Below are 22,482 nucleotides of genomic sequence, written 5' to 3' on the forward strand. Positions count from 1 at the left end.
ACTGACATAGAAAGACAGGCTGCTGTTAATAACTCCTAATAGTGCTATTAAAGGTTCTATGACCTTGAGAAGCAATTACCAATACTTTTCCGTAATAACTCGAAGAATCTTGCTGTTTTCAACCAGCACTTAAAAAGAAACTTTATGGTGCTGGATACAGTGATTGCTCACCTCAATCTGAACATGAGATGATCGCAACGGTTGTACGTTTATAAACAGAGTAATAGCGTGTAGCAGCTACTAGCATGTAGGACGACCTGGTCGCTGCTGTGTGAGGATTTACTGTCCACATAAATAAAAAAAACATTAAAAAATCCTTTATTAGCAAAAAATGTTCTCCTCTCTTAATCCTTTGGACATTATGATCCAGCCCTAGTCCTCCCTCCATCCTTAACCATTTATTCCTCATCGGTCCATCAGGCGCCGTCACCATTAAAACAACCAATTCATCACACTGACTGAGGTTGTGAGACACTTATTTATATTTATGTTGAGGATACAGGAGCATTATAAAAGGCTGGGTGAGGAGTTAAACTGGTTAGGGGGATGATGAAAGGGTCATAATGACCCCCCCTCCCAATCATCTTACCCACAAGGTCCGCAAATAGCACTTAATGTCTGTCAGCAGAGAGGAAAGATTTCTGCATATTTTCTTAGATTATTTCTATGATTGTGACCTTAAGAAAGATGATGGAAGCTAATAGTGATTTAAGTGTTCAGAAATAAAGTATAAAAAGAATTTAAACCCACACCACTGTGTTGATTCTTTTTTATTTCTCTGACTGTTTCCTTTGTTTAGAAAACTTTTAGCTTTCCTGCAGGACTGGAAAGTTCAGATCTGGAAGAAAATCAAAGCAGTGTGATCCTCATGTCTGCCATCTCTCGCTTTTTATGTGACTGTTAGAGAAGAAATATAGAGGAAGGTTATGAATCTTCAGTCCTGTGTTTGTGTGCCAAGGGTAGAAGCCAAGGCGGCGCCCGTCCTCTGATGAGGACATGTGTTTTCTTTCATATTTCACGCCCTGCACCCATGAGCACAGCCTTGTTCAAAGCAGAGGACTCGCATTCCAGATTAGATGTACTATTCCTTTTGATAATGAAGACGGAGAGTTGCGTTGTTGTTGTGCTAGGAAAATACAGTGGGGAGTGGGCTAGGGAACCTGCCCCACACTGTCATTATTCATGCAATGAAAAACACAGAAGGAAATAAAAACATAGTTTCTCAGTTTATGAATAAATTTTTTTTAGTATCTTCAAAACCAATAAGACCTCATTATCAGTGTATTTTAGTACTTTACTGTATAGATTAGTAAAAAAAAAATCTTTTAGATGTCAAGACAAAAATAAAATCTAATTGTTTAGTGTTTTTTTCACCTTACCTTAAAAAAAGCACAAAATATTGCATAATATGTAAGACATGCTTGTTTATGCTTTCAAAATAGTTTTCCTTAAAGGTACAAAGTATAAAACTCACCACTAGGTGTCAGTAATTTGCAGATTGTTTTCTTACCCCTATAAATTCAAGTGCATAATCGTAGCTATGATGACCACTGTACGACAGACTCTGGCCATTGTTCATTCGCAATTTATCTGCCAGTCCTCTGTTATTTACTCTGGGGGGATACTATAAAACTTTGTGAAAGGAGTTCAACACAAGATGGTCAAAGAAGCTCACTGCTGACTAATGAGGAGAGCCTAAACTTTTCTGTCAGTAAGTGCTGCTGTTTTTGCCCGTTAGCCTCTGTTAACTGGCATTAGCTTCCGTTAGCTGGCATTAGCTTCCGTTAGCTGGCATTAGTGAAACTCTCATTGTAGTGGCTCTAACATTGTTGAACTCGGACACTTAACGAATATACTTTCATATGACTGTAATTAAACTGCTTATCACAGTGAAAGTTTGATTATTACGCCACAAACCTAAAATTAGCTGGCATAATGTTAGCTCACAACCAGCTATTGTTGTCAACCCTGCTCTTGTCAGCAGTGTGGAAAAAGGAGGGTCTAATGCGGTGACAATGAGTAATTTCAACAATATCAAGAATAAATTAGCATGTTTATGCACATGTCTGTGTGTTAGAGCCCTGACTTCAGTTTAGGAGAAGAAGCTGAGGATGAGGAGGAAGAGGTTTCGGTGGAAATGAGGTGAGAGGAGAGAGAGAAAACAGAGAGAGAGATCAGAGAGAAATGATGAAAACATACATGTGCAAATGGTCAAATATAGTCTGAAAGACTTTTTTCACTGAAAGTGATAATGCATACTATATATGTGGACAGTCTCTAGTCATTGGCGATGGCCATCAATGTTCAAAACGATGGTGGCTTCCACAAACCTGCTCCTATCCATTTTTAATTGATTTATGAGTTTATGAGTATCTATCACTTTGTCAGAGGACATAATTACACTCTAATCAACCTACATTTATGAGTACAACATTATTTTGTACTTACCGTACCTTTAAACAAGGGATATAACAAGCGCTGAAAATTAGAATATGAATTTAAATTTTCCTCATTATATATTTTCTTAGCAATTAAATGGGCAGTACGTTTTATCCCCAGCTGGCCAAGTTTAATATAACTTCCGAAAAGCCTACACTTCTTTTTAATTAACAAAATCTGTCTCTTTTGGTTTTGCTTTAGAAAGACATGGCTTCTAGCTCATAAAAGGGCTCTGATGTCAATTTACTTGAAGCAAATGAAAGGGACAGACAGTTTCCTAATGCTTAAATTGCACTTTAATTAAATTAGGCCTGCTAATTATGAGGACCTAAATCAATCACCAGGTCAATAACCAAGGCCCAAAGCGGACGGAGAGGCCCAAGACTTTTTCCAAGCCTCATCAATAACAGCTGCAACGGGAGTAGATCTGTCCTGTGCCGGAGAGCCGGAGGTTCAAACCGGGTAGGAATTACTGCAAATTAAGTTATCGTCATCGGTTATTGTCCAGAGCGCTTCTTACTCTTAAGCTCGGCAAAAAAAAAAAAAAGTTTTTGTATACAGAATGAGGATTTCAAAGAGTTGGAATGCACAACATTTTACACCAAACTTCAAAGATGTGGTTAAAGCATATCTGGGATTTCCGATGCATTAAAAACAACGGTTCAAAAAGTATATGATGACTTGCTAGACACCTGGCTTAGGTGAAAGGAGGTGATTCTGAACAGATAATCCTCGGGGCTGAGTGCGCAGCCCTGCTGAGCGGACGGTCCCAGCTGGATCCCGGGCCTTTATACATGCATTAAAAGGGGAACTGTGGTGCTTTTCACAGATTAATCATCGTTTTGAGCTTATTAAGTGGGAGGACAGTCTGCTTTCCGCTGCTCAGAACATTTAATCCATCTCTCAAACTGTGAAGGTCAGTGAGTGAATGTTGCCCTCATTGAAATAATATCAGCTGCTTGAATTTCAATGGGAGCACCCATAGTTTGGACTGTAATTTTTTTGTTTTGTTTTTAAATTACACTTAGTTGGTGTTCCTGCAATTAAGTCAGAACTACAGTTAGTTATTGAGTTGCACAGTAGCTGCCAATAAATTACACTTGCTGCTCCGCTAAACTGCCATCACAACCAATTAATCCAGCAGTTACAGTGGCACCAATGTTTTATCACTGAAGAAATAATATACATCTATATATCTCTATATCGAGAGATAGAGAGTGAGAGACTCATATCCATTGTCCACACTATTTATATAACCTAGAGTGACCTCAAATCTTAAATATACCAAATATGAAGTAGGAAATAAGGATGAAAGCTGTTGAACAATGAATAATTTAGTAGACAGCAAAGCTTTGGTACACACAGCAGCGAATTATTACAGGGGATGAACGGTCCATTCTACAGATCAGCCATTGTTTGCTGCCGTATTTGAGCAGGTGGAGTGGGGCCTCATCTGTAGCGTCATGGGAACAGCGCAGGGTGAGGCGGAGGCAGTGGTGGAGGGGGGAGCTTTCCATTTAGTTTTAATTGGAAGCTGAAATTCTTGGATAAGAGGGAGACAGAAAGCCATTTGGTTTAGTCCTTGCTCTCAGCCAGGGCTAAATGAAGAGGGGCCGTGTGGAGATGAGGGGCCTGTGGAGGGCCAGTAATGAAGAGAGGTCCCAAAAGACTTCAGCACAGCCACAGTAATCTGGTGGGGGGGGGGGGGGGGGGGGGGGGGCTTGGTTGGATATGGGTGGAGAAGAAGGAAGAAGAAGAAATACACAAAGCGAGAGGAAAGATGAAGGAAAGGGAAGAAAAACAAAGAAAATAACCTGTACGGAGTGCCGAATACTACAAAAATGCCAATTTTTGTGTGTGTATTTATTCTCTGAATGCAATGAGCACAAGATTAGACAAGGTATCGATTTATCAAAGGAGTGTTCTAGTTAGACTGGATGATAATTAACTTCCTAAACACAACAAGTGATTGCAATCGCTGATGAGATAAGAGCACGGGGAAATCATCAGTGTCTCAACAAACAAGACCGATCATAGCCTGGATAGTTAATTTGCTGCATGTAAAGATTGTACACGTGTAGATACGCATCTGCAACACACGAACTGAGCGGCACAGAGGGTGGCCACCATCATTCTTACATATTGTATGAAGATATCTGCGGCAGCCAATCACAGAGCGACTTCAGCAGGACTCTCACCTTCCAAATCAACCGACACAGGGAGACCCCGGCGAGAAACACGACACACATTTCTCCACTCTACCGTTTTCTAAATGGAAAACAGCATCGGCATGCTTCTAGTTGAAATCACGAATTCATGTGGGAATATCAGAGAATCTGTGATGGAGCTCGGCAGGGGTGCTATTCTTCACAACAGCTCCCATGGCCTGTATATCAAAAACATAAAGAGGAAAAATTCCGGGGGAAAACTGCTCTGCAGGGAAAACCGTATCCCATTACAGAGGTATTCTTGTTACACTGACACTATTTATGGTATGCGGGCTATTTCAAATTCAATCCTAGGCATCCAACCTTAAGAAAGTCATAGAATATTGCCAGCAGTTTTGCATGTTTCACTGATGTTGTGGCTGCTATGATGCCATCACTGTTTCGCACAATTTCCTGGTTGTCTTCTCTTTCCATTAGCCTGTTCCCGTTTTCCATTTCTCACTCGTTCTTCATTGCGTTCACCTGTTATTTGGTCGTCTCAGTTCCCATAAGTTTCACTCTTTTCATCACAGGACTCTTTTACCTACCTTACCATCTCTGACAATATAACAATGTTGGATTGTTGGCTGAAAATCCATCCAACAGCACAATCTCAATCAAGTTCGACATAGTTCATAGGTCGCCATCAAAGTTTTACTAGGTAACGCATCATAAGCAGTAAGCAACCCATGATGTCCATCATCAAGTTTAGGTTCTCTAATGAACGTTCATGTAATGCTGGATAAAAATATGCACAATCAACAGCACAGTAATACCTACATCTCTATCTAAGAAACAGAAATGCCCCCAGACTGCCTCCTCCCTCTTCACACTCTTGTTTTAGAGGCTTTCAGTGTGTCCATCTCCTGAGTCCTAAAATGAAACCTTCCCATTTCTCTCCATTTTTATCCAAGTGTGACTACTTTGTTCTCAGCCTGATGCAAATAAAACAAGTCACTTAGGGTAAGATGGGGAAGAAGCTCCATCTCGTGTTCCTCTGTGGACCCCGAGATGTGGATGTTTACTGTTGGCTGGGCGTTATTGCATTCCTTCAGCAACTTAAAAGCCTCTGTCCCCCTAATGGGACCTATAAAACAGTGAGAAAAGCCTATTGTGACAATGGACCTCATTGTGCCAGAGTGGATACATTTGGCACTCTGTGCAGAGTGGAAATGTGTGGCATATAAAAAAAGATGGTGTGAAGGAGGGAAAGGTTGAGGAAGGAGAGAGAAATCAAATAAAGTGAAGCAAGTGACTTTGCACTGTGGGAAAATGGGTGATGTCAGTCACCAAAGTTCACCTTGAGCCCCAGTGTCAAGGACTACAAAAAGCTTTTCATTTTACTTAAGCTGTTCCACATCTTTATTATTTCTATCTTGCAATCTTTTGCCCGGGCCACAGTCAGCATTGGTGTAATGCCACCTTGCCAAAATATGGGCTTTGCTTCTCCAACACGACACTTTGCTCCAAAGCCTTAAACTCATACCCCCCTGGGAAAAAATAAATTCGGACTCTACTGAATATGTACCGTAGGCAGATCAGCAAAAAAATGACTTCCCCTTAAGAAACAGTGTACATCTTCCTCGCCTAGCTTTGTTCTCTGCTGCCCACGGTGGATTGGCTCCACGCTGGCGGCCCTCGTTTTATTCCCCAAAGTCATTATTGTCTTCAGTTAAGGTGCCCCTGCTCCCTGTGATTTGTGGGTAATGAGCTGGCACCCCCCTGCCCGTGTTCAATTATTCTCATTGAGAAAGTGATTTCTCACTCCACGGAGCAAATTGTAGAAAGTGAATGCATGAACTCTAATCAAGAATTAACACGTTCACAGCCAGTAGTGCAGAGAGGGATAGCCACCTTGATGCAGCTGAGGTACAGTGGACAGAAATGAGAGGGACCCAGAGAAGAGGAGGGTAGAGGGATGGAATAGTGACTAAGGTAAACAGACTTCTCGCCTGTCCCTGAATAATGCTGTTATGGTACATCCACTGAATAAAACCAGGCATCCCCATTGAAGGTTGTGCATGAGAATAAGATCAGAGTAGCTCAGAGAGGCCTGTGCACAAAAAATATCTAATCCTAAAAAAATGCACTTTGACAAAAATGAAGTTGGCAGCAAGTGAAGAATGGTGTGGAATGGTCACATTAGGAATAAGTGATTACAAAAAATTTTCAACACAAGAAATATGCACATGAATTTTATGCATTTCAAGCTTGAATGAGTGAAACTCTAATCTCAGCTGTCCAGTAGCACACGTCTTCACACACGTGTCACGGTGAGACAGGTTAAACATTTACAGTACAGCTGACAGAGAAGAGTGCTGGCAACGTCCAGCGTCCAAAACAACGCCCAGTCTTGTATCCTGTTCAAACAAAATAAGAGAAGACGATTGCACAAATATTTAAAAAGTTAAATAATAAATAATAATGAAGAACAAGATGAATAAACTCTTTTTTTCGCTGCATATAGAAACAGCACAAAGTAACATAGCTTCAGGACAAAAAGCTGGTTACCTGTAGTTAAGTGTTGTGCACACACACGTGTAAATAAACCAACATTGAGACTCATTGTGATTTTTTTAATGAGATGTTAGGTAGCATTATTTTCATAATTAGTCAGCTATTTCCCCTGCTGTGGAGCCAATGAACTAAATAACACTACTGACGGCATTTCACCTGCTCCCGTACTCCGGTCTGAAGGTGAGCTGACATGTACACTGACTTGATGACAGAATACAGAATATTTATTATTATTATTTAAAAACAATAAGCAAGAGATTAAACCGACAGAAGGACTTCGTAAAGAAGTGTACAGGACAAATACATCTAACAAAAAGCCCCAGTCAGTGCAAAGCAGAAGTCACAAACCCGACGTTCTAACAGTGGTTCAGCGGCAATGGCTAATTAAGAGTGGCGAGGCATTTGTGAGGCTCTGCATTGTTCTCACTCAGGTCCTCAGTTGGACTGAAGCATCTCTGGTGAGCTGCCATTTACACAGGACTCCCAAAGGAGAGAAGAAAAATTAGCCCGCCATGTAAATAATGTGAATTTTAAGTAATCAGTGGCAGAATGAAGTCTTTTCTTAAAATAATTATTTCATTTAGGTGACATAATTACACTAACAGCCAAAATGACTTATTAAAAAAATCATACAGGACAAAAATTAAACAAAACATTATAGAGAACGAGCGCAGGAAGAAGTAGGAAGCCACAAAAATGTCTTTTTTCCTGAGGATTCAATGAGCTAGGAGCCAAAGCTGAACAAACAGCTGCACCTACTGGTCAGACCCACTGGTCAGCAACTAGTTCAAAACATCCTGAGTTCATGTTGCATGTGTGCATACACCAAAGTGCATGTCTACGGACTTCACACAAACCATGGTTCATTCCGTCTACATCTTCCTTGGTCTTTCAAGAGGCAAATCCAGGAGCACACTCTTCCAGGATTCCTGCACTGTTCTGGAATGTGGCTTATTTTTTTTATTTGTTCAGAGTTTTACATTGAAAACATGCCCTGCTGCATCTCAAACATCATTGCAGTATTAACTGAACATAATGAACACAGCACGAATGCACGTTACAGCCACCAGATAGAAGTGGAGGTAGACGGTGGCACAGGCAGCAAGACTGTGTTAGGCAGGCTGGGTTTGGGGGTTATTGCTGTGTTTTCTTTCCATGCTCAGCTGCTCTAACATTGCCTGTGGCTTGCCTTGGGGTCTGCAGACTGTGTGGGCTTTACCAAGAAGCTAGTCAGGAGAACTTACCAAGTTCACTCACCAACAGCAGTCCCTAAAAATTAAATGCTAACTTCCATACTGACGTGTCCAAGAGTTTTTCCTGAATTTTAGACCTGCCACTTCAGAACCTTCACTGCTGTGTTTATTGTATTTGTAATGGAAGAAATGAAATATCCTTTGATTAAATAAATCAGTGATTCATTATGGATCTTATATAAAGGTGTATCGTTCCAGTATAATGAAAAAAATCAACAAGCTAAACAAATAATTAGTATTTAGAGGGAAATATCAGTTTTGTCTCTTACAATGGCGCATTAACTGCCATCATGGCATCATGCGGAGTGGGGCAACAACAATAATCCTACCGCAGCTTTGTAAAGCACTTGACTCTAACAGAGATCAACTCAAACACTTTAAATCTAAAACAGAAAGCAGACCTCTGACAATCTCTTTTAAGCTACTCAGGAGACTCGTTCAAATACGAGCATTCACTGAGCCTTATTTTCAGCGGCCAACAACTACTAGTGACAGAGTGGGAAAAGAAGAGCAAAAACAACAAAAGAGTCGGTTGGTCGCAAATGCCAATCTGTGTTTGTTCAGAGAGAGATCTTTGATGTGACAACATTAAAGGGAAAAAAGGCAGGATTTGTGCTGCTGCTTGCTCTCTTCTTCCACCTTGAAGTTAAACAGACTCATCTCCTTTCAACGTGCTGGCTTGAGGATTTAGCTGGCCGCCTCGCCACTTTGCGTTTCTTTTAAAACTCGCCAAACAAGGTGCCTCATTTAGACAACACAGAGAGAAAGAGAGGGAGCCCGACTGTTGGAGGCTTGATCAAAGATGTGTGATCAGAACTGTTTTCACCCAAACATGCTTTGGAAGCTGTTATGTAATGTTTTAGGGGTTTTGTGTTGCCTTTCTCCGAGTCTGTCTGTCTGACTTCAATATGTTATGGACTTTACAGTATTTTTAGAGCCTGTACACAAACAAATAAATCAAAATATGCTTTTCAAATAACACTGAACAGGCATAACATTATGATCGATGACAGGTGAAGTGAATAACACTGATTATCTCTTTATCATGGCACCTGTTACTGGGTGGGATATATTAGGGAGCAAGTGAACATTTTGTCATCAATGTTGATGTTAGTAGCAGGTAAAATGGGCAACTGTGAGGATTTGTGCAAACGGATTATGAATCACATTGTGATGGCTAGAGAGTTGGGTCACAGTGGCGTGTCTAGAAAATTTTTGTTGGGGGGGCCAGGTAGGGGCACAGATTTGGAGAAGGGTGGCAGATGTAATTGGCAGATAATGTTAAAAACAATTATATTAACCATAATTCAATAACCCTGTAAACCTAATAACCGAATGCGCTTTTAACTCTTATTAGAATGAGATTTTAACCACTACGGTGCAAAGTTTTTAGATACTGCGTTGCTAAAGGACAAGAGATACAATCAGTGTTTTGTCAGTGTTTACTCAGCATTCAAGGACAGCAATATTTGCATAGTATTTTTACTGACATATAGTACACATATGTTTTGGGCAAAAACATTTTTTAATATTAAAATATGAACATTTGTAACAAACAATTGACAAATTAGCCAATGCAAAACTTTATCTGCCTGTTAAAAAAAGAAGATAATCTTCTCACAAACTGGTGTTTGATTGTGAAACAGGAAAAAAGTGGGGAAACAACTGAAAAGACTAACATTTGAATAAAACCTAAAGGCAAGTAAATACTTTCTATGCTGCCTTATGGTAAACTTTGGTAATATTGATAAAGAACAACACTGGCTGATGATGAAATCCAGTCAGCTGGCATGGTGACACTGCCAGTATTAACCTGCAGGGCTGGACTGGGACAGAAAATCGGGCATTTTGACTAGAGACCGGCCCCCCAGGTATTAAAGCCATAAAGCCTTTGACTGAAAACAAATGCTGTTGTGACAGTGATGTACAGTCTTTTTGGTATATGTATGATTTCTATACATTTTACGTCAGATAAAAACTTTGGTTGTAAGATTTAGATAATTATTTAATAAAAGCTAGATATTTAAATTGAGAATAAGAAAGAAAAGTATTTCTTTGTGCCCCACCTTTCCCTGTTAATGCCCTACCTGCCCCCTGGCAACACTTTGCTAGACCTGCCCCTGCACAGTTACCAGCTGTCAGCTGCTTAGAAAAGGATGCTGGTGTTATTTGTCTCTCAGAAACAGTTCATAACTTCCCTTCAACTCATTCATGTCACCTAAAAGGTAAACCTGTTTCTCCATCACAGCTCTGATGATTCAGTAAGGACATCTCCTGGTTTCATCTTCATGTTTCCCTCTCACCACATATCCAAACCGACATCATGACCAGCAGCTTTACAGCTGTGGCTCCAGCAAACATCAGCTGATACTAGAAATTAATATTAAATAAATTCTAACAACAGCTGATCAAGCTTAAACGTGCTGCTGTTGTTTAGCGCGACATCTGCTGGTTTCCTCTTTCTGGCACAAAGTGGGCGATAAATAAACAAGAGAGACGATCAGCTGATCATTGATCAGTTTCATGATTGAAGTAGCAACAGGAGAGGGAGGGGGGAGAATGAGAGAAGAAGAGGCAGCTGTGCAGCGTAACGACAGAATAAATCCAGCTTTGTGTCTTTTTCCATTCTAGCTGAAGTTCGGGACAAACTGCGTCTCTTCTCAGCTCAATACGAAACGCGTAATATTTTCTCTGATTGAGGGACCATTCCATTTTTTTAAGGAGCCGTTGGCAACTCTACTAACTAACCTTATGAATAAAATAAAGTTCACTATCAGTAACATCATAGCACCCACCCACCTAAAAACTCCATCAAGCTGGCTAGAACGCAGTACGAGTTATTGCAACTGACAGTAAAAAGTCAGCACAACGAAAATAAACTCCACCTAAACTTAGTTTATATCTGACCCAGATAGACTGCAGCTCATAACTTCTTACCTGAAGTTCAGTTCACCTGACACTCGGACTGGCGGCTGCCTCGGGGCTCTCCTCCTGCCTCCCCTTCCCTCATCCACCTGCTGGCCTCTGTGGAAGCCCCGCCATAGCCACCACCAAACAACTGAGTCATTTTTACACATCGACCTGCATCTGGCCAATCCACCACCTCTCATTGTTCATGCCATTACAAAAAAAAATAAAAAAATAAGTCACTGGGGATATGCCCGGTATGCCCGATGGCCAGTCCAGCTATGTTAACCTGCAACCAAATCTGCAGCTCCATACAGCAATGTTACGACTTAGATTATATCTTATAACTCATAACTCTTATGTTAGCTCCCCTCAGTAGCATACTGTCTGAAATATTCGAGGGCTGCAATAATTCTTTAAGTGTTATTTTTTTCCTTGGTATTCTAATTTCACCGAAGTTTACTAAACTCAACAAACTTAATATTACTTACCGGGACATTTATTCTGTCCTCATTTTCTTTCACCGAAAAATTGTTTCCTGCAGTGCCGTCTTTCTGCTTGGCTCTCCTACCTTTGCTAACGTGATGCACATAGCGCAGAAGCCGATGCTGCATTCACTTACACTCGGATATCTGAGCTTCACCGTGAAAACATAATCGTACATTTGATATTTGATTGAATTTTATTGTTTTGCCTTTGGGGTGGCACCTGGGGTGGCCAGTCTGGTTGGGGGGGTGGCCTGTGCCCCCCCAGGCCACCCCGCTGGACACGCCATTGTTGGGTCAGGGTATCTCCAAAACATCAGCTCTTGTGGGGTGTTCCCAGTCTGCAGTAGTCGGTATCTCTTAAAAGTTGTTTAAGGATGGAACAACGGTGAGCCAGAGGTCATGGTTGGCCAAAGCTCAGTGATGCATGTGGGGACCGAAGGCTGGTCTGTGTGGTCCGATCCAACAGACTGTACAGCTAATGTAGCTCAGATTAGAGAAATGTTTAATGTTGGTTCTTATGGAAAGGTGTCAGAATACACAGAGCATCTCAGTTAGGTGTGTATGGAGCTGCATAGCTGCAGACCAGTCAGGGTGTCTATGCTGACCCCTGTACACTGAAGAAATTGCCAGCAATGCACATATGAGAATCAGAACTGGAAGACAGCACAATGCAAGAAGGTGGCCTGGTCTGATGGATCATGTTTTCTTTTACATCAGTTGGATGGCCAGGTATGTCTGAATCCCTTACCTGGGGAACACCTGGCACCAGGATGCACTATGGGAAGAAAGCAACTGACGGAATGGACGAAGCCAGGGTTATGCTTTGGGCAATGTTGTGCTGGGAAACCTTGGGTCCTGCCATCCACGTGGATGCTACTTTGACACATGCCAGCTATCTAGCATTTGTGCAGACAATGTACACCCTTTCATGGAAACGGTACTGCTTGATGGCTGCGGCCTCTTTCAGCAGGATAATGCACCCTTTTGACTTGGCCTCCAAGTTCCCCAAATCTCAGTCCAATTACGAATGTGTGGGTTCTGCAGGACAAACAAGTCCAATCCATGGAGGCCCCACCTCTCAACTTGCAGGACTGTTGCTAACATCTTGGTGCAGATACCCCAGCACACCTTTAGGGATCTAGTGGAGTCCGTGCCTCGATGGGTCAGGGCTGTTTTATGGTAAATGGTAAATGGCCTGTATTTGTATAACGCTTTACTTAGTCCCTATGGACACCAAGGTGCTTTACACTACATTCAGTCATCCACCCATTCACACACACATTCACACACTGGTGATGGCAAGCTACATTGTAGCCACAGCTGCTCTGGGGCGCACTGACAGAGGCAGCAAAAGGGTTTTAGCGGCAAAAGGGAAACCAACACAAAATTATGCAGGTCGTCATTATGTTGTGCCTGATCTGTGTATTAGGCTTATTGTTTTGCTGTTTGTGTTTTTATGTGTAGATTAAATAACCCTACAGTTAGCATTTATACATTAGAATGTTTCTGTCTAATACTATCTCTGAAATCCCGAATTGTGAGCTTTGCCAATATAGCTCAAACACATCTGCTTCTCTTCATGTTAGCCTTGATTGGGTTAAATCCTTCAGTGATCGACAGCTGATGTCAGTCCTGCCTCTGCTACAGCTCATGATAATGGCCCCTGGTCCATCATCAAGGCCGCAAAATAATACAGTGGAGAACCACTCAACCAGATCAAAATGTGTATGTGGGGGAGCGTGTGCGTGTGCAATGCTAAGCAGGAAAGCCCATTAACATTCATCAGTGGGATAATAGGCCAGCATTAATGTCAGCTGTTTATATGAAGAATAACTCATAAGGCCTTGGTGTATATGGGCTGATAAAGCGTGCTTTTCTCCACGCCGCATTTGGCAGAGTGTGTGTGTGTGGGTGGTGAGAGATTTAGGGGTAGACGCTACTGATGTCTTAGATTGAACCGTTTGATACTGACGTGAATTTATTGACTTGTTAGATAAACATAGGACAATTGCCTGATGTAACTATGGGCCAGCCGTCCTTGTCTTAGTACGTAGGCTGAAAGTCTGCACAAAAGAAGCGCACGAAAGCACCAAAACGAGCACAAATCAAAACATTTTACCAAAGCACCTGGGAGAAGTGATGTAAAATAAAATCTCAAGAGAATTCAACCCTGAATCCATAGTTGATCCCCTGCAGCTAAACTTCAAACTCATCCAGCTTGAGAATACCAGAGTCACAGATTGTCCAGTTAACTCCCCCGTGCACCTCCTTGGCATTTTAAGCACAGGAGTCAATGTGTTATTTTATTCAGCCTGACTTTACATTTTTAATTTATAGCATGAGCTGGGAAGGCTTGCTTAAATATGAATGGTGAAGCGAACTCACTATCCAGAGCATGCCAAGCTGCTTCACACACATCGACCACGCAACTAAAAGATAAGTACTTCAAATTGAAGCTATTGTATGAAGTTAAGAAATGACGCTGCTAGAACACCTATGCGCATATAAATACACAAAGTAGTTGCGTGTGTGTATTTTGTTCCAGTCAAAAGAAAGAAATGAGGATGACGCCCGCTCTTCGGTTTCTTTGTTTTACTTTTATCTTAACTCATAAAGTAGAACGATAAAAACACAGCAGATAAATAATCCACGATAAACAACAGCTAATTGGTGTGTTTTTACCAAAAAACCTTGGCATATCTGTACGTGTTTGTGTGTTTTTATGTGCGTGTGTACACTCATTATCGCTGCCGACGCTTTAGCACTGATCACAGTTCTTTTTAATTAACCCACGCTGTGTATTTTTATCTCGCGATCCAATGCTGCTGTTTTGCTCGCCCATCGCACAAAGAATATATTTATTGAACCGTCACGTGTGGGAGGGAAGGCAGCGATCGAGACTGTGATACAGGGAAGTGCAGGGAAGGAACAACTGGGCTACAAGGTGCGACTTTGAAACTTATACTGTGTCACCCCTAATGAGAGGATTTGCGCTTTGTGACTCAACTTAGTTGCACGGCTGTCAGATTATAAACACTCAGGTGGCACCGAGGATTAGCCACGGTGAGGGTGTCGTGGCGCTCCTGCCGTTAATCATGAAATATTTACACGACTCCACCAGTATAGCTCATGTTCTTAAATAATAATCTCTTTTTTTATATTTACACTATACTTGGTTGATAACTATTAACTTGAAAGCTTTATCTTGGATTTAGGAGGCTTCATATTTTGAACAAAATCCTGTTCTTGAGCTGTTTGCATGTATACGTGCCCTCTTGGTAAACAGTATGTTTTCAACTTCAGCTATTTTTACAATAGCTTGATTGTAGCATCACTGCTTTCAATAGGTGCTCATAATGTTTAGTAAGAGAAAGAATTCCAAACACAACCATAATGAGACTACAGAGAAAGAAGGAAGACTTTATAGTCATTCGAGCATCTCACTCTTTTTTCCTCACCCTTTCTCGGCTCTTTTTTTATTCTTTAATGGGCCGATTAAACACCATCTGCATGAATCAAAGCAGGTAGTTGAGGTACAGACCGGCAGACAAACTGGGAGAAATCCTCTTCACATCAAGCTCAGCGTGTTCGACACTTCCCAAGGTCATTTCCACCCTCCCTGCAGAGAGCCTCTGTCACTTTTAATAACTTTTAAAGGGAGAATATATTTTCGCCTCTGACAGACTGAGGAGTTGAGGGACCAGTCACAGGGTGAGTCAATCACAAAGTGCCGACAGAGCGAAGAGGGTGTGAGGCGAGGAGACAAGCCTGCAAGGACTAACATTGTACACTGTTACTTCATGAAAAAGTATTGGACAGAAGTCTGATGTCAGTCATTGACCTGGTTCTAAATTGGATTGGGCAGTGAGCAGTCGCTGTCACTGTAATAACTCTGTTATCAGTCGCAGCTGTGACTGACATTACACTGTGGTCAGAGATAACGAATCATGCATACTGTGAAAACACAGGAGTAAACTATGATCAAGAAACGCTGTGTAGTTGATGCCAAATCATGCATCAGCAAAATAGTGTTATTAAATAATACTCCTACTTAATAGGATATATAACTAGTGTATAATCTGCTGTATAATTAGAGCAACGGGATTTCAATGTGGACATGAAAACTAGAGTACCGCTACTTTTTTACAGAGATACACAGCCTCAACTTCTCCTCTCCACAAAACAAATCCCCACATTACTGTAATCACATTACACTTTTCTGTAACACAGTAATGTAACACATTACGATACAAAATTCAGTAATTATGTCACAGCTACTTTGTTACTGGCATTACAAAGGTTTGTCAGTTATCTACATGATGGGCAGTTAGCCGAAAGCTAGCCAACAACCCAGTGACGTTAAAGCTGGGCGTATGCTGACCCCAGGCCAGCAGCCAGAGCCAGCACTTCAAACAAGTGCAGCCTCAAAGAAACTGGTGAGGAGTTTCCATTTCTATCTGTATACGTTTCTACAGTAGAATTTTGTTCATACGCAAGAACTAAAAGAAAGATGGTATGACTCTGGTGAGTCAAGACAGAGATAAAACATAAGTGAAAATGAGTTTGTCTGCTATCAGTTTGTGACTAAATCGGGGCAATTTCATGCAATCTGTTGGTGATAATACAGTCATTAGTTGTGATAAATCCGTGAAAATTACAAATTTGTTGCTCTCTGTTGGAGATATATTGCAGTCTAGTTCCACAAAACTCACAGATCTAAAGCAGAAATTCAGAATCTTTTCTGACACACACTTGCTTCTAAATAGAAATATAGTCAGAATAGCTAGCAACCGATTGAGTCAAGTCCTCTATTGCAAATGGATGCGTCGCAGGGAAGTTGTGGTCATCAGCACAGACTCACTCAGAGTTTGATTGCAATACATTGCCAACCTGTTTGGGTCTATACGTAAGATGGCATTTATTTGTAAATGTTTGTGTCACGGTTCTGGGTCAGGTTTGACCCAGCATTTTGAGTTCTTATGTTTTGGTTTATTTTTGAATGATTGCTTTGTTTCTCTGATGCTATGATGATTATTATTATTAGAGTTCCATGTTTCTGTTTATCCGTGTTTAAGGATTTGTTGTTTCATGTATTGTTTGAGTTGCATGTGTTTATATTCTGTCTGCGTCTTTGTTTAGTGGTTTCTTGTTTCCTGTTTTATTGTGAAGGTCTGTGTCTCATGTGAGTGTGTTCAGTTCTACTGCTTCCCTGTCTCGTTAGTCCAATTTCTCCCAGCTGTGTCTCCCTCCTGTTGCCCATTCCCTGATTACCACCCTGTGTATATTAGCCCTGTGTTTTCCTGTGCTCAGTGTCGCGTCGTACCATCAGATTATGCCTGTGTGTTTCTGTTCTCAGCATTCAGTGTTCACTTCATGTTTTGTCTTCATGCCAGCAATAAAGCTGAGGTTTTGAGTTGTATTCAGTGTCCGAGTCTCGCATTTGGATCCTCCTCTTCATCCGCCTGCACACAGAGCCCTGACACTTTGACAATTTGTACGAGGGTGATTGCAGTCAGACTGAGCTGGACCGTGGCTCCTTGGAGACCAGTTGCCTCCCAATAGGTATATTTATATGAAAAAATTTATTGCAATCACAGGGCAAACGCAGTTTTTTTCTGAGTTGCAAGGAGGTCACTGTCTTATTTTTACTGAAGTGTAACTGAACCTTAACAAGTTCCATTTTGAAAAACCCGAAGGCTTGTACTATATAGAACAAGTGTATGCCCGCTTAATTTCTAGACCAACACATTTTGTATCCATTGATCAATTTACAGCAAGAAAGCCCACTATCCAAAGTTCAAAAACCCTTCCAAGTCATTGCCTCTAAGCAATATTCAAGTAGAGATATTGAAATTTTAGCTCAACACCACTGATTGCTAAGCACATACACCAAATATCTGAATCTGCAGATCCTCTTGTACCAAGCCAGGTCAGTTTTGTATCAGCACATCACCAAGTGAACCAACTTGTTTTGTTTTATTTTAGACCAACCAGTGGTGGCTGTGGTGAAAAATACAAGCTTCTATGAACTGGTCAAGCAATAAAGTTGTTTATCTGCAAACCACAAATAAACCATAGAGTCTCCAATTTCCTTAATTGTCCACCAACAAACCTGTTCTTGTCGATCGAGCCATCGATCTACCATTGGATGGTTGGCACTAAGGGAAGATCGAGTCATCTCTCTTTGGAACTGAGTGGACCAGCCACTCGCATCACGAGGAAGACTACGGTAGGAATGGGCTCCTCTGCCCTGCAAAGAAAGAGGAAAAGGCAGAGACATTAAAAATTGTACACCACTGTGGTCCTGCTATCAGAAGAAGTCTTTAATGCACTCGTATAAATACTCTTTCTAAAAAAAAAAAGAAGAAGAAAGAAATTTGGTACATAATTATCTAAAATCCAGGACGAACCTGATTTTTGAAGACTGTACCATCTTTGTGGTTCAGTTAACTCTCACTCAACCCTTGCTCCTGATATTTCATTACAGCCACACCTGAGCTGCTTGAGGACCTTTTTAATAACAAGACAGCTCCAACTAGGATTTATCATTACAAAAAAACCCAAAACAACTTCACAAAGCTCCTGCCAAGGTAATGTCATACATCAGCATACTTGAGCATAAAATATTACACTGGCCACAAGCAAAAAAAACACACCCAGGCACAAAAGATAATATTCCACACTTGCTAGCCTTGGCTTAGGAATCTCAGCAGCTGAAGGTCAAGAGTGAAGTTTTTTTTGAATAGAAGAGAAAGCAAATCAATAATTAAAATCAAAGCCAAGTGATTCACCAAGACAAACAAGTAGAAAAGCAACCATATATGGTCTGATTAGTCACAAAAACAGCATATAAAGAGTAAGAGCGAAAAAAAAAAACATTTTGGGGATTTTTAATGAGACATCACAATTGAAAGAGAACACATAGTTGCTTAACAAATCACAAAATAGCAAATATATCAAAACAACGCAAAAACAAAGGAGCTTAAAAGAATGGGAGGGAGAGCCAGCAGTGTTTGGCTACAGTTGAATGTGACATGCAAGGGGCCTGATGAAGGCATAACAGAATTATAAAACTGAGCTGCACAACTGGCCTGTGTATAGAGACAGCCCTGATACCCATCGCAGCCTCAGACACGGCACGACAAAGGACCCCCCTCCACAGAGTTTTACGACACATCAGATCATAAAATGTAGAGAAAGCCAGATACCAGAGAGGCTCAAACTGACTGTCTAGATTAGATTAGATTAGATTAGCTAGAACTTTATTAATCCCTCGGGTGGGTTCCTCTGGGAAATTCGATTTCCAAAAAAGCACAGCACCGACAGAAGTTACAGAGTTACAGAATATTATATATATATATATATATACACACACACACACACACACACACACACACACACACACACACACACACACACACACACACACATATATAAATACAGAGACAAATATAAATAAAATATACAAAGGGGATAAATAGAATAAATAGGAATAAAAATAAAAATACAAGTGAATTGCACATTTCAAGTATTGAGTCTATTGCACCGTTGACTATTTACAAAAGTATTGCACAAGGTATTGTACAGTGAGGTGAAGAGGCACTACAGCTTAGTTGTTCCCCCCTCCTTTGTCCTCCTGTTTCCCCTCCCTCTCCCCTCCAGGGAGGAGTTAAACAGTCTGATGGCGTGTGGGACAAAGGAGTTTTTAAGTCTGTTAGTTCTTGTCTTTGGGAGAAGCAACCTGTCACTGAACAGACTCTTCTGGTTGTTAATGGCCGTGTGCAGAGGATGCCCAGCATTGTTCATAATGTCCAGCAGTTTCTTTAATGTCCTTTTCTCTGCCACTGTCACCAGAGTGTCCAGCTTCATGCCGACCACAGAGCCAGCCTTCCTGATCAGTTTCTCCAGCCTGGATGAGTCCCTCTTTGCTGTGCTGCTCCCCCAGCACACCACAGCATAGAAAAGTACTCCAGCAACCACTGACTGGTAAAACATCCTCAGGAGCTTCCTGCAGATGTTAAAAGACCTCAGCCTCCTGAGGAAGTACAGTCGGCTTTGGGCTTTTTTATACAGGTGCTCTGTGTTGCATGACCAGTCCAGTTTATTGTCCACCCACAGCCCGAGGTACTTGTACTTGTTGACCACCTCCACCTCCTCCCCCTCTATCTGAACCGGTAGTGGACCTTCTCTGGACCTCCCGAAGTCCACAACCAGTTCCTTAGTCTTTGAGGTGTTGAGTTGCAGGTGGTTTGTGTGACTCCATGCGACAAAGTTCCTCACCAGACTTCTGTACTCCTCTTCCTGATCATCCCAGATACACCCCATGATGGCTGTGTCGTCTGCAAACTTCTGAATATGGCATAATTCAGAGTTGTAGCAGAAGTCAGAGGTGTACAGGGTGAAGAGAAGAGGGGACAGCACAGTTCCCTGTGGTGCTCCTGTGCTGCTGACCACTGTGTCAGACGTGATGTCCTTCAGCCTGACGTACTGTGGTCTGTCGGTGAGGTAGTCGGAGATCCAAGCCACCAGGCAGGGGTCCACCTCCATCCTGTTCAGTTTTTCTTGAAGCATACAGGGCCGGATGGTATTAAAGGTCTAATCCCTATGGGTGATTTTGCTAAGTGCAGATAACCCTAAATACCAAGTATTGTAAAGTCATTGGCAGATGTGATGAGTTTACAGTGCTAGCCGATGACTGAGTACTCTCACTGACTTTTATTGTTGAGATTTAGCAGAAAAACTGAGTCTGACTGAGCCGTTTTCAGACTAGTTGGGGAATTGAACACGTGGCTGGCTTTAGTCTGTAAAAGGAAACGATCCTAGACAGTGAAGAGACTTTGTTATGAGTAAGTTGCTTTTGGCAATGCTGAAGGATGTTCCTTTTCAAAAATATGGTGCCAAGAACAAATACTACACATGCTGACTAACACATTCTTACAACATATGCTGTTAATTTCATAAAAACAGACTTGAAATGAATATATGGCAGTTGGTGCAAGAAATAGATTAAGGGTTACAAGGACTAAGACTCCCTTTGTAGTTGAAAAAAGTCTGGTTCTGTCAGCTGAATAAAAATGACAGCATCCTGCTGTTAGCTCGTCACTTTTCACACCATGCCATTTCAAGCGTCTGTGGCAGGATGGTGTCTTAAAATGCACTACATTCAGATAACATCTGAACTGCTGCAGATGGGAGTCAAGAACTAAATGGGACACAACATTACAAGTTGGGCAGCTGAACATTATTAAGGGAATTATTGATTTATAGTGGCTTGGTCATAATAACTTTGAACTCGCCATGTAAAATGTTGCTTTGCCAGGAAGGTTTTTTACAGGAATCGTCTTAACCTTTTATTGGACAAGAAGCCATATTTGGTGACTTCAGTGGACAAAACAATTGTCCTCCCCACGACTAACTATGAGGAATTTCTCCCAGCCAATCACAAAAGATCAGGTTATGTGACAGATAGTGATATTATTGTATCTGACCAGTCAGTCACAGCCTGTTGCATTTCAAGCTTTTAATTTTTTTTACCCCTACATTACACTCATACCGTACTTGTGGTCATAACATCAAAACTGAGTGTGTAGTTTGGTTTGTTTCATGACCTTATTGCAGTTTTCTAGTATAGCAGTTAATGGTATATAACTGGTGATTATTTTTACAGTACATCTTATTACTTATTACTAAAATTTATTCAGTAATTATTTGATATGTGTGTTATATTTACGAAAATTGCCAGTGTGAATAAAAAAAACAATGTTCATAAAAAACATGGCTTTATAAACATATTTGTGTTTATCCTACAGGTCTTATATACAGGTTTGTTTGTTTTTTGGTAAATACGTATACCATAAACAGGAAAGGAATCTTGATTTGCACTGTAAAATAACTTTTTTTTTTTAAAAATCACACATGTGAAAAAGTCCTGAAATATCCCCCAATAACACGCCAGGGTTGAAATTTTTAATGTCTACGTGTTTTAATGAGAGCCCTATAAAGGGTTAAACCATTGCTTTATGTATGACTAAAGTAAACTAATAGAAACTTCTAGTTTAAACTACCGTATCCGTCTGTTTAGTGTGTGGCGGTGTACATAATCTGGAATCCTCTTATTACATCAACATAATAATATTTATCCACGATCCACAACTTACAAACATCGTTGTGGATGTGGAATCCTCTATGCATGGTAGGACGTAACAGAAGGGCTAAAGACATGCAATCCATATACAGTCAATGAAATTCAAAGTCATATTTCAACACTCCTGATCCTCTGCTTTCCCATTTTTATATTCAGTACAAGCACACAAACATACATAGTTGCTCAGTTCAGTAGTTCAGAACAGAATTCCCACTAACAAAATGAGAGCTCTGATTTCAGCCCACACTCTTGCTTTTACATTCTGTGGGCCGTGACAACTAAAGTGTCTCTATCAGCCCCTTCTCCCAGACACGCTAATCACACGCAGAGCTGATGTTTCACATTTCGAACATTCAATAATTTCCCCATTTGTAACATCCCCGTTTGATGGGAACATACCTCTCCCTCAGTGAGAAGTAAAGGGCTGTCAGCACGGCAGCCATTGTGAGAAGTTAATTGGCTTTCTTTTACTTTCAGAAGCAGCAGGGAGGATGCACCGGAGTACCTGAGGTGTGTTTTATTTCATT

General features: G+C 41.1%; 1 protein-coding gene across 2 annotated transcripts in view; it reads right to left on the reverse strand.

Moving 5' to 3' along the window:
• Nucleotides 1-22,482, reverse strand: part of LOC146661639 (partitioning defective 3 homolog) — a 357,664-nt gene that overhangs the window by 197,567 nt on the left and 137,615 nt on the right. For both annotated transcript variants that reach the window (XM_085418158.1, XM_085418157.1), the window contains exon 5: nucleotides 17,924-18,061. In XM_085418158.1, the coding sequence (XP_085274284.1) occupies nucleotides 17,924-18,061 (138 nt within the window). The remainder of the gene's footprint in view (nucleotides 1-17,923; nucleotides 18,062-22,482) is intronic.

Source organism: Rhamphochromis longiceps, linkage group LG9 (genome assembly GCF_057381845.1).
Source record: "Rhamphochromis longiceps isolate RC_006_pf linkage group LG9, R_longiceps_female_GT1.1, whole genome shotgun sequence".
In the NCBI taxonomy this organism is placed as follows: domain Eukaryota; kingdom Metazoa; phylum Chordata; class Actinopteri; order Cichliformes; family Cichlidae; genus Rhamphochromis; species Rhamphochromis longiceps.